The sequence below is a fragment of the Helicoverpa zea genome, chromosome 6 (assembly GCF_022581195.2).
Source record: "Helicoverpa zea isolate HzStark_Cry1AcR chromosome 6, ilHelZeax1.1, whole genome shotgun sequence".
NCBI lineage: Eukaryota > Metazoa > Arthropoda > Insecta > Lepidoptera > Noctuidae > Helicoverpa > Helicoverpa zea.
In genome coordinates, this window is record NC_061457.1 from 6,664,811 (window position 1) to 6,684,439 (window position 19,629).

The 19,629-nt window shown below is 34.8% G+C and overlaps 1 protein-coding gene across 2 annotated transcripts; it reads right to left on the reverse strand.

Moving 5' to 3' along the window:
* Positions 1 to 512: 512 nt before the first annotated feature.
* Positions 513 to 18,791, reverse strand: LOC124631417. 2 transcript variants are annotated; one of them, XM_047165798.1, is made up of 5 exons: positions 18,773 to 18,791; positions 5,694 to 5,778; positions 4,453 to 4,612; positions 3,131 to 3,756; positions 513 to 1,008 (listed from the first exon to the last, which is right to left on the reverse strand). In XM_047165798.1, exons 2-4 carry the CDS (start codon positions 5,734 to 5,736, stop codon positions 3,600 to 3,602), a joined length of 360 nt encoding a protein of 119 aa, XP_047021754.1. In that variant the 5' UTR covers positions 5,737 to 5,778; positions 18,773 to 18,791; the 3' UTR covers positions 513 to 1,008; positions 3,131 to 3,599. The 2 variants fall into 2 exon arrangements, with proteins under 2 accessions (XP_047021754.1, XP_047021753.1); XM_047165797.1 differs by lacking the exon at positions 18,773 to 18,791 and adding an exon at positions 9,967 to 10,296.
* Positions 18,792 to 19,629: the final 838 nt, after the last annotated feature.

Consider the following 19,629-nt stretch of genomic DNA (forward strand, 5'->3'; position numbering starts at 1 on the left):
TAGCGTGGTTCGTTTGTGGCCGAAACGCGAAGAAGTAACATATCCTAGGTAAAACAAAAACTATTCTTAACATTCTCAATTCTGCATTTTTCAGAAAAATATTTCAAAAAACTATTTAATATAGAATACAATTACGTACATCATCAATGTACAGATCAGAAGTGCCGAATTCGACGAAATCTTCATGATCCCTCCAGATAGTATCGCTGATGGTATCTATAGGAATCAATCAAACTTATGATCTACAATTAACTACTGCAAACTAATCATGATCATTGCTTTAAGTCTGCGACAAAGTAAAAACAGAAGTCGGAAGACATGGCAACTCGTGCATTTACAACGCACCAACACATGTATGTACCTAAATGTTTCGTTGGTATTGGTGCTTTGCTTGCTACTTTCTTGTTTATCGTGGACCGTGGTCGACCTTGTGAAGGTCTCTGTTATCTTTGTATGGCAGGCAAGGACTGGTGCTCTTAATAACAAGAAGGCGTTAAAAAAACAACAGCAGATATAGTTATGAATTTATTTGTAAAAATACTCAATTTATCCATTTCAACAGATTCTTAGTCATTACAATTAAATATTCCTTCACTTATTCGACTTCATTTGTTAGTAGGTACTTAAATTACAAATTAAAAATAATGTTGTATATAAAAATCAATTAAAATTATATCACATCATATAATTTTGCGAAAAGAATAACATTTTCTAAAAAATAATATAATTTAACTACTCTTTCATTTACTTGGGATCGAATCCTAAGTTATCATAACGTGATTTAAATGTTTTGCCTACTTACAATAACTATGTACATGAAAGCTATACTTTGGCCTATCTAATCAAACATACTAAAATAACAATGTTTCGTAGCATCGCATGTGAAAAACCATTATGTCAGTGGCCGAGCTTCTCGCTCGACTTGTTTAGCAAAACTTTATAAGTTATAAGATTCGAGATAGATACAATGATTTCGCGTTCAATTAAGTCACGTTCTTGATAAACAAAGGACATTGTTCCGGCTCCATACATGTTCTGCCTAAGAACCGTTTGAATGGAAAGTGACTTCTATAAACTCTTAAAATTATATGGAATCCTATGAAATAAGTTTTCACGAACGGACACTTCAGGAAACTAAAATAATTACGAAAAAAGTTAATATTTTGAGGTTATAAATAAAAAATAACCAAGCCTGCGTGAAATATCAGAGTAGTGTTATCAAACTACACTATACAAAATATCAACAATACTATGTACAGCTCTATATGTTCTCTTCTAGATCTAGGAAAAGACTACTCTACTAGATACTAGGAAAAGAGATAGTAAATAGTCAAGTTTAAGATAATTCTTTGACAATGATCATTTTATAAAGTTGCATTTTCTGTCTGTCCCTATGAATGCTTTAGATCTTTAAAACTACGCGATGGATTTGGGTGCGATTTTTTTTTATTTTTTTTAATAGATAGAGTAGGTCAAGAGGAAGGTTAACACCAAGGTTTTATATTGCCACCGTGCGAAGACGGGGCGTGTGACTAGTTTTCATAAATGCTTAGAATTTTTATGAAAAACAACTACCTAAACGCTTTTGCTTTCAACGTTACGTTTCTTAATATATAGTGAATCCACTTTGGATTTGTGATAAAACGTATCCAAAATGGAAGAGTTCCATTCACCACAATTCATAAAATATCGATATTATTACGATAGAGAATTATTTATTTAAATGATTGATACTACTTTTATATTAGACAGTTACCTAGCTATCTACATGCCATAAGGCGGGAATCGAACCCGCGGTCTATTACCAAGAAGGTACAGACCATACTAAAAATGTCATTACCACACAAAATAATTTAACAGTTAAAGTAAGGTTTACCAATAACAATGAAAGAGGTTTTCGAGGATGTGCAATAAAAACAATATTTATATTCAATTAAAGGTTTTTAATCATCAATATTTCTCAATAATATATTATCTAAGAACTGAGCAGGGGGTTCAATTGAGTTTTGGTATCTCGCCCAGCTTAAATACCAGATAATAGTCATTATGTGGGCACAACAGCCCACTGTTCTACGCCCAAAGATACAATTGCAACAGTATGCCTGATGGTAGGAGCTTCTTACAAAGTACACAATTGCGTCCAACAGTGCATTGCATCTTATTATGCTCGACTGCTTGAGACCAACACGTCGTACATATAAGGTCATGAGCTTCAACCTGTAATAATAAATACAAAAAACATTAGTAAATATCAAGTAACTTGCAATTGTGGCAATTGATTTGAAAACCGAGAAATTGTGTGCTTATGAAAACATAAGTAGGTAGTAACATTCTTATCAAAATTAGAAAAACACTTTCGTAGACCACTTACCATACGGGGAACGGTCCATTGTTGTATGCAACGAAGTATATCTTCGTTTTCTAATACCAAAGAACCTCCAGCAGATCCACAATTTATACAATATACTATATTCTGCATCCATTGTTGTAATTATAATATAACTAAATTCGATCACAGACAGAGCAATATCCGAAAATGCTAGTAAAATCCAGTTCTTCACACAAAGCCGAGTCTACCAAGTACGCAATCTAATCGGAGTCCGTAATCAAGCCAAAGTTGTTAGAATAAAACCATGAAACGCATAGAAAATCACAAAAGAAACGATAGTCGCAAAGCTATCAAACTGACTTCTAGCAAACTGACTGAAGTACACCAGTGTTGCCAATTACGAAAACTATAATCCTACTCGAGTGCCAAGCTAGAAATTCGCGATTTCGCTCAAAACCATCTTAAAACATTATACAAATACTAGTTTTTTTCTAGCTAGTCAGTTTAGGTATTTAAATGAATAAAGTGTTAGCAACTAATTTTAATAACCGACTTCGGAAAGGAGGTTCTCAATTCGATCCGTATTTACCGAAATCCCGAAAACTTCCGAAACTGGCAGCACTGGCCGACGGAAACATTTTATAAGGCATCAATAATTGTGACCCTACTTTTTATTTGGAATTTTTTTATTTGAAGTGTCCGTGGAATACTAAAATATGTTTCAAACAATATAAAAATAAATAAAAATTATAGTATAATTTATATTCACATCGGTTCTTAGGCCAAAATTGAACAATGTCCTTTAATAGATATTTCTAACTACCTAGCAACTATTTTCCATAAAATTAAAAGCGTGGAAAATATGTATTAGTCCTGCTTCACCTGTGACCTAAATACTTGATATGATCATTCAAAGAACCAATTTCACAAAGCCTAATTGGACGAAATAGTTTAAGTATTCTTGTATGTAAAAAAAGTTTTGCTGTAATATCTTTCACCAAAGATTTTTTATTCTCATGGAATGTTTATCAATTGGAGATTCAATATGGGGTTTAATCCCCTACTAACTATTTTTGCATTATTTAAACAGTTTTGAAATACCATCAGACGGAAATAATCACAGAACTCTTACCTATTGCACAAATTAAAAAAAGTTGTTGCCACAAAATTCTAAGAGTAAAACTGATATGTATTATTTAAAAAATGGAAGACAGTCTTCGGCCATTTCGCCATGGAGATACATGAGTGTGTACTTCTGAGGCAGTTGGTACTAAGGTATATGCCGCAGAGCTTCGGCAGGAGGCACGCTCATGTCAGGCTCCTCCATATTGTTGGCTATGTTTGCACTGTCTTCTTCAGGAGCCGTGTTCACTCGCCTGCTGGTTTTCATGCGCTTCGCCTCACCCATTTTCTTTTCTAGTAATCGCCTGAAAAAAAATATGCTTATCAGTATCTTACTTCCAAGCCCTTCCAACAGAGAAAGCTTTTGTGCCCGGGTCTCTCTATATTGTAGGCATTTCTATTGCCATCATTACGTAGCACTAGGCACAAAAGAGACACTATTATAATGTTTATCTACAGATAAAACTACTAAAACCAAACAATAATCAATAGGTATCTTTACTGCCACGATTTAACAATAATAGGATTAATAATCTGGCATTAGGCTGTGATATACCGTAATCGTTAAGCTTTCTCACGGTATCAGTTTCTCGGTAAATAACTCCCTTAGATTAAAGTACATGCACTTTATTGCATACTTTCATTGTTATCAGCAACAGCTCTGTAACGAATACTGAACACTCGGAATAATAAAACTTCCAAGGTGATTACGTAATTACATTAGTTCCTACGAAATGATAACAAATAAGCGTCGAATGGAATGCATGAATTGCGAATGATAATGACAACTTTTTCCTCAACGTCATTACGATTATCAAATAAGTAAAAATAAACTTTCGAATAGGGTATAGGGCGGGGGTTGTGCTAAAAATCTGAATGTAGGCATTTTGAAACCCACATAGTGCCATTTTAATTATTGAAGTTTGTTGCTACTAGAGTTCAGTTTTGCTACTGTTTGGTATCAAGTTTGTTGCTACAAGAGGAATACAGTATCAACTTACTGTTGTCTGCAATCTATGAGCACTCCCAGTAGGAACACAGCAGCGATGGCGATGAGCATCACGACTGTCATGCCCACTATGGTGGTCACCGTCAGGGCAGGCAGCTCCTCGGAGATCATCGACACCGTCAGGTTGGGGTCCGATGTTGACTCCACCGAATCTAAAAGAAATGATTAACTATTAAGTAATTGCTAGCGTGACGTATTAAACTAGCCTCTTTGGCACTATCCCGTACACAGATAAAATATAGCCTACATCACCAGTTCAGTGTAGCTTCCTAGCAGTGAAAGAATTTTTCAAGTCTGGTTAATTCGGAGAGGGTACCCATCACCAAGAAAAAATTCGGAGGCGTTCAGGTTCGGAGCTTTTAGTTAGGGTACAAAAAAAATAGACTACCGGATAGAATTAAGAAATCGTACTAATAAATGGGCACGATCAGCATCTAATGTACTCTTTGCAAAGATTAACAAAATTAGGACTAGCGTAAAAAGACCATAACATAATTAGCAGAATCTAATTCAAACTAAACATTTTTAATTACTAACGATGTCCGTTCTGATTAATCGGTTGACAGGAAGTAGCTATCAGTAAAAACCCGTAAACATATTTAATTGTTAACAATAACAAAAAAATACCCAACAACTTTCAGCATCTGTGAAAAGTAATGAATTCTTTAATGTCCCTGACGGTCAGGGTGTGTAAGTTGCTATATTTCTGTAGGTCAGGCCCTGACCAGAACTGAACTGAACTTACACAGGTAGGTAACTGTGCTACTAAATCGAAAACGTCCGGTTTTTGGGATCTCGAGCTTTTAGTACCTTTTTTTATTGTGTAATAAGATTTTCCAAAATATTTTTTTTTTTTTGTAAATAGATAATTTTCAGTTTACACAAGAAACTATCAATTGTACTTCAGCATTCGTTTTCGACCCCTAAATTTCATAGAGGGATAAGGTCTTTTCAAATAACATCTCTCAAGGAATAAATAAAATTAATAGAGAAGTCTCATTCAAGTCTGTAAAGTTGTAAATTAACAGTGGAAAAGTGGTGGGCCATCAAAATTCGCAGTATTTTAACTACATACTGTACGTCGCAATTAAAAAGGCGACAATGACATACAATGAAATTGATCCTAACATTATATTTGATGACACTACCATATGGGAATCAAATTAAATTGATCATTGTGCGAGCATGAAGTTCTTAGAATGTTATTGAATGACGCATACAACAAACATTTACCTTCGTCCGGCCAACTAAATGCCTTCTCCCCAGATGAATCCATTCTTCTTTAGTGTTTGTTCCCGTTTCTCTCCTCGTCTGTCAACTGTGGGCAAAGACACATGGCTATAGCAAACCATTAAAATATATCAAGTATGTACACTAGGTTCGTCAATTTTCATAGTTATTGCATCACGAGATCTAAAGCAAGAGAAAAATGAAGCCAAGTCTAATAAAACAAAAATTTCATCCAGGCTTTAACACACTGGGAAGGAAAATTCCATCATTTTTTTTTTTTTTCTTTATTGCATATAAAATGTGATCACTTGGATTTTCCAACTCGCTTTAGATGTAATCTTCATCCCAATTATGTATAAACGGCCCTTAAGACTTGATAGTATCTGAATCCCAAAAATTGGAAAATTCTTTTCCTAGATTAAGGTAAGTATTTATCAACCGCTGATAAAGCGATTCTGTTTAAATGGGTTTCGATATATTTGTGATATTCATCATTCCTTACGGGTTTAGAAAACAATTCCGAGAAGTAAAATAATTGATATGACGTAAATCAATTATGATCAAAGATATCATTTGTATATTTTAGTCAAAAATGTCATATAAATTAAGTACATGTAGTAGCAAAGATTGTTAATCAATGCCGCTATCGTGTATTGAGATCTCTGATTACGAATTTAACAAGGAGCCGACCGTGGCATTGTCTGCGCTAGTATTGTACTGGGTTCATAAACCTAAATAACCTCTAATGTTTGATAATAATGTGCACTATACGCAGACAATCTAACGTTTATTATTCTTAACTGTTTAGATAACATTAGCGATACATTTGACCAGTAAAATCATAAAAGAATCCTTTCTGAACACATTTGTTAATGCAAGTGCTAATGATATTGAGTATTATGTCACACACATCAACCATAAAAAGGTGCCTTTAAATATGGATTGCAATTGTGCTATATAGAATTTGCGTCAGCGTCAACAGTGGCTGCTGATTACATCGTTAACACGATCGGGTGTAAAAATCTTAGCCAAAGTCACGTCCTACTTAGTAGCATGCTATGTACTGTTATCGGTGTTATTTTTCCACACAGTGCAGCAAGCTTCACAGGTGCGTATGTAACACAGGGCAAAGTCACAATTTTATTTTTATAAGTTTTTATTTATTTTTAAATAAAAAACGTGTCCTACGTATTCTTTAGTCTCCAGTAATGATCAATAATTTTCAAACAAACTGTACAGGTGTTTCAATCGTACATTATTTCAGCGTGTTTTCAAACACGTGAGCTTCAGTTGCTGTAATTTGCTACTTCAATACAGCTGTTAGCGTTTTATTCGTTTTCAGTGGGTTTTTTGCTTCACAGTAATTGCTGTTGTCGTTGTCATCATCGCATTTATCATTATCATTTTTTATTGCTTTACGCTGACATAGTCGACCATATGAAGAATAAATTAGCCAATTTCCATGAAAGGTTCATCAAAAGCTTAAAAGTCCATATATTGTTTCCGTTAAAGATTTCAGATAACGTCTTACTAGAAATAACCATTCATAGCTAGGCCATTTTTTGATATCATACAATTTTTCCGATTTATCAAAATTAAAAGATAACATTCGGAAGTATTAACTAGCGTTTGCTAGATATGTAAGGTATATAAATAAATCGTTTTTCTGTATTGTTTTGTTATCAGCACAAATAATGCGGCTTTAAATCTGGCAGATTGTGTTTATAATCATTTTAATAAATAAGAGTATTTTATCATAATTAAAGGAAATGTATTTTGTTTACTTAGAAGTGCCACTTTATCAAAAGATTTTGAAAAAATATGAGCACTTTCCTGTTCGAGTTCGGACGTGACCATCAGCAAGTACATGTGTATGTCAAATTAGTCCTTTGCAGACGTTTTGTTTGGAATATTTATGCTCTATACTGTGTTATTCAAACATCATCTGCTTTCCTTTTTCCTAACTACCAGTAAAGACTGCCAAAGACCAGAAAACAACGATTCCACAAGAAAATAAGTTATAGGTACTGTAACTATATTATAGGTGGATAATTGATCTGTTTTCATTCATCGCTTTATACTCTCTGCACCTGATGCTTAGGTGTTTGATAAGATTTCCTTCTTTAGTTAAAAGGTGTTTCGAATTTACTGTTTAGCGCTTTGTTCATTAAAACTTTAGATACTCCAGGTCCAATCTTTTTGTTTGTTCAAACCGTTCCTTATCCAGAGAGTTTAAAACAAGCTTAGTCATTTCAAGCAAAGAGTTTCTAATGTGGCCAGCATGCCTGGAACCAGATTTTAACCGGTCTAGTGCAATGATCACGTCTTTCTCGTTTTGTCGCTAACGTTTCGTTTCACAAAATTAACAGTTACCTTAACTTGCCAAACTACATTTTTGTATATGTTTAAGGATAACCAGTGCCGATGCTGTTCTGTTGATTCTTATTTTAGTACATTAGGTACGACTCATGATTAGGTATATTTCAAAATACTTTCTTAACGACGCCTGTATCTTTGGTTAATCTTTAGCTGACGTTATATTCGTCCTTAATCATAGTGCGATAGTATCTTATGACGTTTTTAATGATACACCAGAAGATACAATATCCGTAAGGAAACTTATTGGACCCTCCGTTACGTGGAAGTGTATTATCACTTCCGTGGCCGGTCTGTTCAAATATTTTACCGATGAATCATTGTCGCTATTCATAAATCTACGTGGAAAAAATACGCAGGGTCATTTTAAATGTGAAGAATAAATTGAGGATACTCCTTTTGTTATCAGTGTGCATAGCTTTACTTATAAATAAAGTTTCAGCATTTGGTAAAATCTTATCATGGCACTTGACGACATTTTCGTATCGAGCACTCCTAAGTTGAATCTACACATTATTGACCATGTTATGAAGTATTGCTACAGTGAACGCCATTGAAATTAACATCAATAACGATTGTTTTAACAAATGCTGTAACTATCGCCTCCACAGTGCTTATAAACACCACTAGGTATTCACGCATGGTATATATGCTTACAAAACACATACTACAAATTTCATAACGGAAGAAATCCAATTATATTTTAGTTAAAACAACATAAAATAACAGAGGCTCATATGAAATACTTTGATTTACTACGATTCATTTACTATGATGATTGAACATAATTTTAAATTTTTTTGATCGTCTATTTTGTTCCGATCGCGAAATATTTGTAAAAAATCGTGTCAACCACAGATTTAATTAATTTCAATTTTGCAAATTAATACACGTGTATGCATAACTAGGTAGCTTTGACGCAAATCATTATAGAAACGTGTAGAAATCATAAGTATCAAGATCATCATCATCTATCATTGTGATAAAGTCTTTGCTTCATTACACGCTTTACACTGGCAGAGTTTAAGTTAACAGTATTCAAAGAATATCCTTATCTGATTAAACAAATATAATGTAATCCACCTGAAGAATAGCAGGTACCTACGTTAACAAAAGAATTCCGCAGAGGACTAACTGCACCTAATCATTTGAGCACAATACTATTGTATCATTCACTCTGTAATGCCTGCTTATATACATATAAGTAGTAGGTACCTACCCAGGTAAGTATGTATATATAGGAAATGCATAACCATAACAAAACTTCGCTACAGTCGAGTTGGTTAACTCTGTAGCGATTACTGAGGTTTACTGAAACCAGAGGCTGTAAAGATATAATAAGCAGGCAAAAGATAAGCTAATACAATATACCTACTCCTTGCAGCACCTTACAAACTAAAAAGATAAGACGGCCGTATTGCGCATATTAGGATCAAGGTTTAGAATAGATTCGTTTTTGAAAAAGTGTCCGTTGAGTGTACCGGATGGAAGGACGTCGACCAAGGCTTAGTAACGGGATCATTGTTAGGGAACTGGGTCAAGAACTCGGACCATCGCAGGCACATCGGTAAACGATTACATACGCCACTAACTGTTATAGGAATTTATTGCTAAGTCACGACAACTAAGTAGAAGGATAACTTCATTTTATTCATTTAAAACAAGTTCTTCGTCTTCAAGTCAATACTTATTATTTCTTTGATAAACATTCAAATATGTTTTTTTTCTCACTCCCACTCATGTTTTTAGATAATGATAAAACATTTGTAACGGCTGATATGTTTGAAAGCACCAAACATTTTAGCAACCTTCAACTGGTAGGTATTTTCCGTCAATACATCTAGTGCCATTCAGCTTGAACGCAAAAAATAACACAAACAGCAGGCAGGTTTCCACTTACGTAAACACGCAGACCCCGACAATGTGGTCCTTTCACTTGGAAAAAAGAACCAGTTCAGTTATAGTCGATTTTACACACTAAATACTTTGGCACTGTTTGTGGATAGGATTACTGTAATGTTTATGTTCGAATATCACTGTATGGCGTGTGCGCGCGCTCGGTGTGGTGACGACGCATGCGCAGCGCTCCACGGCGCGTCTCTCACTGTGGTGTCGGTAGCTGCGAGATCACTTCACTAATGTCTTGTGACAAAACCTTTTGCTAGACAATAGTTTGACTACATCGGTTACCTATAGCCTATTATTGCATTGACTGCTATTGTATCACTTATGGAACGTCAACAACCATCTGTAAAGTATAAAACAATGATTCAATTTCAATCCACGTCAAACAGTTAAACCTGACGCTTGAACCGCCCCCTTTGGCGCCAGATCACTAAACCACACGAGTAGATAAGACACATAATATCTATTGATTTATGTTGCAAAATGACTATTAATTGTCATAAATAAAAGAGAAAAACAGCTTGGGCACATTCTACTAAGTTACATGAGAGCTGATGCAACGAGAGGTCGATACTCGAATGTCCAAGAACGTGAGTCATCGACACCACTAAGTACCTGTACCATGCAACCTTAATATAATACCTTGATTTAATCGTAACTTGAACACGTACTTACTGTGGGTAATATAAGTAATTATCGACCTTCAATTAGCAGTAATATAATTCATAATTTTAATGAATCTTCAGAATAAAAACTGGCACAGCACGTGTGCATTATAACGTTTAATTTAAATTAAATGAGAATGAGAACATTCGATCGAATTGAGAATTTATATCGTATATATGAAGTTGTATTACGTTCCGCAAATGGACTTTAATTTCTAAGATATTCGATCAATCCATGTATAATTTACTTTCAAACGGTCTGAGTGAACGTGAGACGCGATCACGTGATACCGCGCAGTCGACTCCGGTGCAGGTTGTTTGCACAAGTCGGAATCTGCACCACAACGGATATTACAAGATGATAGATATTTATATTAAGGCCACATTTACATACCGAAAATTGCATTTATGTCGTTATGGTGATAAATAATCTGCTAATTAATGATTGGTCAGATAACTAATTATAGTTCGGCCATTCAGAGAATGCGTTCCTGACACGTCGCGATTGAACTGACGACGTAATAACATTCATTGATTATTGATATAATAATGTTGTTTTAATGCTCCTCAATTGTTAAAACGGTAAACAACCAGCAAAAATATTTTTATCGTAACTGCAACGCCATTGCAAAGTTACGTCGTCAGTTCAATCGCGACGTGTCAGGAACGCATTCTCTGAATGGCCGAACTTATAGTATCATAAATAGCTACGCACATGTTTCATTATTGATTATTCAATACTAATTTTGACGTTAAATAATGAGACAATTAAATTAAGTTTTACTTATGGTAAAGATGATAATGCTCAATTTTAATATAAAAATATCTAAATTACATAATGCCATTGAAGAAATATATATTTTTCAACTCAATACGTTACCATATTAATGAAATCTTACACGTATCTAGGACCTGTATTGTATAACGAATAAAATCTGGGCTGAAATCAAACGAACTGACGCCTGGTCTACTTAGGTAATAACAGTGTTACTGAACCAAGACCGACTTCTTTTACAATATTGATTCCGTGTGAAGAAATCTGTCGAACTGTGTAAAAGGCCTTTTAATATGTATAACGCAAGAAAATTATGTAAGTTTATGTGGACAAAAGCGTGGAGGCTGCATTACAAGCACCTAAAAAGAATTGATCACATACATACTAATATGGAATAGAGATTTTCAGGAAGTATAAAAATTTCACACCAGAAACAAAATATTACACCTATTCTGAAAGTCATATGGTGAATTTTCCGACACCATACTCTGTCTATAAACCATTTACGTAATTCTGTGTAACTTTTTAAACTCCAAACAATACACAAAAGCTAATGAATCAAAGATTATTCAGAGAAAGTGACAACGCCGATTTAAAATTAGCATTCTTAATAACTATGACGAATTATATTATTCGCTTGCCTATCTATGTCTACGTCTACGTGTACGATAAATTTGGTATTCGACCTTAGAATTAATACAAATTATCAGAGTTTTAATCACTTCTAAGATATATTTGAAATAATTTTCATTAGCTTAATGATGGAAATAACTTCACCTGTTGAGGATATCCTCCTAAAAGATCCTAAAAGGTCACGGTGGCTGTCTTTATATAAGGAAATTAGTTAGCTGCTACAGTATACAAGCATTTGCGCAGACACAGGTGTACTCCTATTCTTTCACTCTCATACCGTCCCGATAATCTGACAAAACTGGAGAGAGATCAGGCGCCGGACCGTCATTAACGTGTTCTCCGAGTTACGGGTGTATCAATCATCAACTTCCAGATTTCGAGCTGCTTTTACTTTCTTAAACTCACAAGGCGATTTCGACGCGACCCGGGAAACGAACCCGAAACTTCGTGCACAGCAGTCGCGCTACGAGATACCAATGAAGCAGTCCTGAGTATGTACGGAACTGATTCCAGAAGATGAATTATCCTTTATAACATTACAATTGTACAATTGTGTATATTCAAAACAGGCAGTTCTATAGATAGTAAAAGGCTTTTATAATTACGCAACGCTATTGTAATCTAGACGGTAAATTCTAATCTAATGACTGAATGAATGATGAAGCCTAGAGAGATGTTCATCAGATAATCCGAGGTACTTACTAACTTTCTTAACTTTTCTAAAAAAAAAGTAGAAGTAGCTTTGGACAAAAAAGAAATTACTTTTTATCGTTACCCTCTCGTCAGCCGCCAGGTTTGCAACGATCACCACTGGCCTTCAACACAGAGGAAAAGACTACATGCGCTCTCAAAAACGTGACCGAAATCCCATTTAGGCTGTTCTAGACAATTCCTCATTAAATACAACTGATAAACATGATCAAGTACATAGGTACAAGCAGTGATTGCTGTCCATCCATATCTACAACATTATCTTATAAAAACTTGCATTTGATACAAATAAATGATAACACTAACCTTAATTATGATCTGCAAAAATAAACAACAACTAGATCAAGTATTATTTGTTTATTTCAGGTAACTAATTAGTCTATTTTTAATTGCAGTCGATTTAGTGATAAGAAAGGGTGCGTTCGTTATATATTTTGCAATATGTCTAGCGATTCACCCATATTTGTATACTACGCCATTTTCTGAATAAAGCAGCGGTCGTCTGACGGTCAAATTGCTTTCAGAACAAAAGAAACTTGAGAGACTGTGTTTCAAGTGTAAACATACTGATTGTTTTTTAATAAAATATGATAATGATGCATACAGACATAAATACTAAAAGTGAGATAAATATACTTCATAACAGCCTATTTATTTTTTTAAGTTAAAGAGATAGGTACACTTTTTAAATATTCAGGAAGATCTTTTGCTTTGGCAAACGATCCTTGAAACTAATAGATCGTCTCTATTGTGTTACCATCTAAAATCAAGAAACAGAATAAATTCAATTAAGTTTAAGACGTCAGTGTTTTTATTACTACAGGCAAAGATTGAATAGGTATAGTGCTTCGCGCCATTTCTGGTAAAACCCTGTAGCTTTTGCAGGGGAATTCACATAATTTGCATACATTTTTTTATCCGATCTATTAAGGAAAGCTAAAAGAGTACTAGTCATCATGTTCAAATAAAATAATAATATCATCTTTGAAACCAATAAAATAGTTTAAAAGATTTATTTGCGAATACAACAAACAAATCCAACAGAAGGTAGCATACCTACATACATATGATTAAAATAAAAGAATTCATTTAGATGTCAGAACGAACTTAAAAATATTTTTATATTCAATTGTTTTTCAAAAAACAATAAGTTGAATGAATTGTGGATAGCAATGAATTTAACGCATATCGTTCTCCAAATTGTCTGACTGTTAGCTATTTTTTAGTTTAGTATCCACCTCATTCCGGCGAATATACAAACTCATCCATCACATTGATTGAAAATATTGTGATATAATGAATGGCGTCCACGGCCGATGTCGGCCACGGCGGCTGTTTTCATTTAAGGAGATCAGCCAGCTGCGCAGGACATATTATAGTGCACGAGCATTTGTGCAGACACAGGTGCACTCCCTATTCCGTCACTCTCATAACCCGATGGGACGGCAATCCGACACGACCGGAAAGAGATCAGGCGCAGGACCGACATTTACGTACTCTCCGATGCACGGGTGAATCAATCACCAACTTCCAGACTACGGGCTGCTTTGTGAAAGTTCAAGAAAACCCACAAAGCGATTTCGGCCCGACTCGGGAATCGAACCCGAGACCTCGAGAACAGCAGCCGCGCTTGCAACCACTAGACCAACGAGGCAGTCGTAATTGTGATATATTTATTTATTAAAGGGTTTACCAACAATGATTGCGTAACAAATAGTAAATAAACCTCAATACTCAATTCTTTATTGCATTCCACAATGTAGGTTTAGGTGGTAAACATTTATTTGGTAGGTAACAATTATGGACCCTGTCGGGTGCAGCAAAGGATATTCTTAATATATGTATGTGGAGAGGACTTTGCATTTAAATAACAACCTATAAGTAATAATCCGATTTTTTTTAACTCTTCATTCAGATGATTTGTGCCTTTGCAACATAACGACATCCAAGTTCTTGCAAGAATGCTACAGTTGAACCTATCTACCATTTCTAAAAATAATTAATCAACTTTTATATAAATACGTGGTCAATTGTATCGTGCAAAAATAAAGCGCTCACGTACACTCCCTCACACATTTGCACATTTCATGATAATTTCAGTACCTAATCATATCTGATAATCTCAATTATTTATCGCACAATCAAATTGCTCATAGGTTTAATACCATTCGATGATACATATCCGTATTATAATTATAAGATATATGGATAAAAAGTGACTGATAGCCATGTTTATTTCTAGCTTAAATGTATGTCAGATAACCTACAGTAAAAATATGCCCAGTTTCTTACAGCTTCCGCTCAGGACAAATGTAGCTCATAAAAGAAATTGCAATATTACTTACACCACATAATTAATATGCTAATCATCAATGTTAATCATCAAGATTAAACTATCTCATAAATTAATCAAGAATTTGAAATAAACAAAAGGCGGAGACCAAAGTACGACGATAACATTCCAGGCTTTATAAATGACATACGGAGTAAAATTAACCACTCTCTTCAGACTTTTCTAAAGATGCATATAGTATCGCTATGGTCCTAGACAAATAAAAGAAAAACCGACCAAGTGCGAGTCGGACTTGTTCGGTACCATTATTTATAAAATGAGCAAATAAAATCACGTTTGTTGTATAGGAGCCCCCCAAAAAGTTAATTTTGTTCTAGGTTTCAGTATTTGTTGCTATAGCGGCAACAGAAATGCATCATCTGTGAAAATTTCAACTCTCGAACTGCCACGGTTCATGAGATACAGCCTGGTGACAGACGGACGGACGGACGGACAGACGGACAGAGGAGCGGAAACAATAGGGTCCCGTTTTACCCTTTGGTTACAGATCCCTAAAAACCTACAATTTGACCCGGTACAATAAGATACTTCGACATTGATCTTCAGCTCACTATTTCAAATAGATTTATTAATCAACTGAGAATATGATTGTCCCTTCATGTACTGTCTGTCTTCAGTAACAATCACCATTGTCGATTAGACAATATTGTGAAAATAAAATTCCTAAGTGATGACTTGTTGCTAACTAGAAGAATTTGAGTTCGTGTTAAATACGCAATTGATAAACGTAAAAATTCAACATAAAATGTAATACTTATTATCAATACTAAGTATAGGTACTACGTGTTTCATAATCAAACCTTTGTCTTCTTTGTACCTTACAGTTAGGACAAGAATAATTTGTTCATGCAGTCACCGCTATTCGCGGTTGACACTGTTCTCTAACACAATGTAAACATGTGAAATTGTGTGCTTGGTAAACATTGTGGGTACAGTTATCTAAGATGGTGTTGGGCGTAGGGAAGCCGGCGTCGGCTTTGGTGCCCCACTTTCCTGTCACTAGACCGTCGAGATCTCCGGATGTTGAAAGCTGTGTCGAAAGTTGCGTTCCTCGCGAATAGAACACCAGTAGCAGCCTTAATTTGCAAACTAGTCATGAGTCAAGCTAATTGTGGGCAAAGAAAATACGTATTAATAAGTAGTTTTATTTTGTTATTTTTTGTATCTATTTATAGTAATAAATGCACTACTTACTTACGTAGGTACTGAGTTAATATTACAGTATTGTATTTATTGTGATAATCTTTATTGGTTAGACTTTTTGTTTTGCCGCCCTAAATGGTCGTTAATTATATGGTTTAATTTTTGTTTTTATACTTTATAAGTATTTTATATTTTTGGATTGTATTTTTATGGACCTTAGTTACGTGAAATAAAGGAATAAATAAATAAAAAATGCTCATCCGATGAAAGCACCTTCTTAAAAAAGAGCTTTCTCGCTCAGTGAAAGATATTGTTTGCCATTTACGTAAGCATTGTTATATTTTATTGGTAGAGCTACGATAAATAAAAAAACCCCAAGCACGTATTCGATACAAGAATTATACTTACGATTAATTCGATAGAATAGCTGATTAATTGAACTTAGTACTTACACTAGTGCAGTACAACCTGCGTCATTATAAATAATAGGGGAAAGGGGGGTAGCCCCGGCCAATTTTGTTTTTTTGTTATTGTGATAAAATTATCAAGGGAAATACAACGAAAACTACGAAAAAATAATCAACACAATATTTATTCGTATTAGAATATTGAAAATTTGAACAAAAATAATATCCAATACGTTTTAAACCCACTTCAAATAGTGGTCAAATTTTGATATCTTTTAAAAGTGGCGGGTAGCTCCGGCCACTTACGTAATTAGTGGCCAAATCGATTTTTGGCGACACACACATCGTAGTTATAGTACAAATCCGATGGATTTACATCTATACATGCCTCGTGAGCCCAGTCTAAATCCGATCTTGACCCGATCCTGCAGAGAAGTTCGTGAAACGTCATACTGATCTGCGGCAGCTCTCTCAGAACATTTTTTCTCAAGCGCCGCTTGAATGGCTTTTTTTCATGTTTTCTTCACTCCAGTCTCCGCGATTCGTAGTTCTAGTTTTAAATTTAGGCATTGTGACACTGAAAATTTAAAAAAAAAAAATTAAATATTAACCTCTATATAGACTAACATATGGCCGGGGATACCCCCAAAACTAATGGCCGGGGTTACCCGACATGACTTTCTTCGAAAAAAAAAATATTTAAAAAAAAGCAGCTAATTATACGTTGAAATAAACTTCAAAGTGCAAAATAGAATAGTTTTCCATTATGGAAATAAAATCAAATAAATAATTACTTACCTTTATCCAATGAATAACGGTTTTCGAAACAATTGAAGTCACGCGGCCGTCGACGACGAAAAAGAAATTGACTCTATCACTCCCGAACGCAGCGGTCAATCGACTTCAACTGTTTGCATTTGACGAATTACTCTTAAACGCACATGGACATCACACGAACTTCAAAGTCACGCCGCGCGAATTACTAATATTTACTATGGCCGAGGCTACCCACCGGCCGGGGCTACCCCCCTTTCCCCTACATACCTACAGTACTAAATATATATTACTAGGTATGTTGCTACATTTCGTACACGTGGAAGATCATTATACAATTTATGACAGAAGTGATTGCGAACGTGGATTGACTTTTTGTTTTGCGGCCCTTTAAATGGTCATTAATTTTTGTTTCTATAATTTTGGTAGGTACGTTCTTTTGAAATAAGTTATATTTGCATTTACTCTTCAAATAATCGAATATACCTTAAATGCATCGTCTACAAAGCAACTACTCACAGTCTAAGCAGTTACAACGCAGACACTACGCAGCTACAATGCGCGGTCTACGCACCTACTACGCAGCTACGACACCCAGTATATGTAGCTACTACGCAGAGACTACGCAGTGTCTACACAGTTATGGAGTCTACGAGGTTACTACGCATATTCTACGCGGCAAGTACGCAGCGATTACGTGTATTCCTTATGATTCATCTGCCGTTGTATGCCTAAAAAAGTCAGGCATACAATGCCTAAAAAAGTCAACGTCTAAAAAAAATCTAAACCTCTGAATATTTGAGAATCAATTTAATACCATCATAATAAAGAATAGAAGATTTATGAATTAGATCAAGTTTTCCTGTTTGCCAAATCCGTTCAATTTGTTTATTGTGGTATATGTGTTTTATTCGGATGGTAATCTTATTTAAGCTGTTGAAAAACACTGCACTAGAGTTGGTGACTGCAAAATAGTAATAAGTTTATTATTTATACAAAAAGCAAGCATGTATTAAATGGCAAATGTAATATTCAATGGAAATTAAATGAATAACAGTCAGTGTGACTTATTCACAAACACCAATCCGTATTTCAATGAAACTTGTTCGCTAACACAGCGCTGTGGCGCGACGTTCGTGCCAGGCACGACGCAAGCGCATACCGCCGAATAAAAACTATACACAATCGCTGGACGTTACGAACCAAGCTTACGATTACAAGAGGAATAAAGCCTTTGTACGTATGGGAACTGCAGCCATTCAAATTCCAGATAACTTACATAACTTGATAAGGGTGTTATTATTTTCGGATTCTACAGAAAAAACAAAGGAACTTATTACCTCATTAGTGAAGGCCGCACACGAGCAGATTTTCTATTTTCTTATTTTTGTGAGTGTTTGCTTCTTCACAATTTATCTCATAACCTTATTTTTATTGTTTTCAGAAACACAGCGTTATTAATCTGTTTTCAAAAAACAATGTGTCGTTCTAAGTTTCAAAGACCTCAACTGATTTTTGTCTGCAAAACCTATGCCTCTTTTCTAATTAAAAACCTATTAATATTTATTATTCAATCTAACAAACGTATGGCACATCAATATTTATTAAGAGATAAGATGTAAGTGTGGCCTTTCACTAATCCTTTATTGTTATAGATTTTGACTTACCCTTATCAAAAATTTAGGTTAAGTCCCGGCGACCTAGAATTTTTTAGATAACAGGAAAGTACTCGTAGAAATGCAACTTAAATAAGGAAAAATATCAGCATTATCCTTAAATGGTACAAATCTTTTAAAGATGCTTTTTAGTCTAGAGTTGTTGATCATTCACAAACACACAGTTTGCAGAACGAAGCTCGTCAGAAAGTGAGATAAAAAAAAAACTATCTCATGTTGTCTTCACGTCAGTTTTTTTTTAACCTTTAAAGTTTTCAACTCTATGTGGAGTGGAGAAGAATGCCACTCAAACTTAATTCATGAAGCGAATCTTGGACAGATAAAAAAATAAAGATGGGTTCTTCATTGATCGGTAAATAAAGTCAAGGTTCGGAACAAACTCGCAAAATGTCAATGTCTTGTCCGTGTATGTTTATGTGTCTGCTATGAACTAGGTACTCGGCTGATTGTTTGCACTATTGTTTAGAGACTCACTACTAATACACACGTTGTCAAATAACTTGCCATCTCTGAAGTTTGCT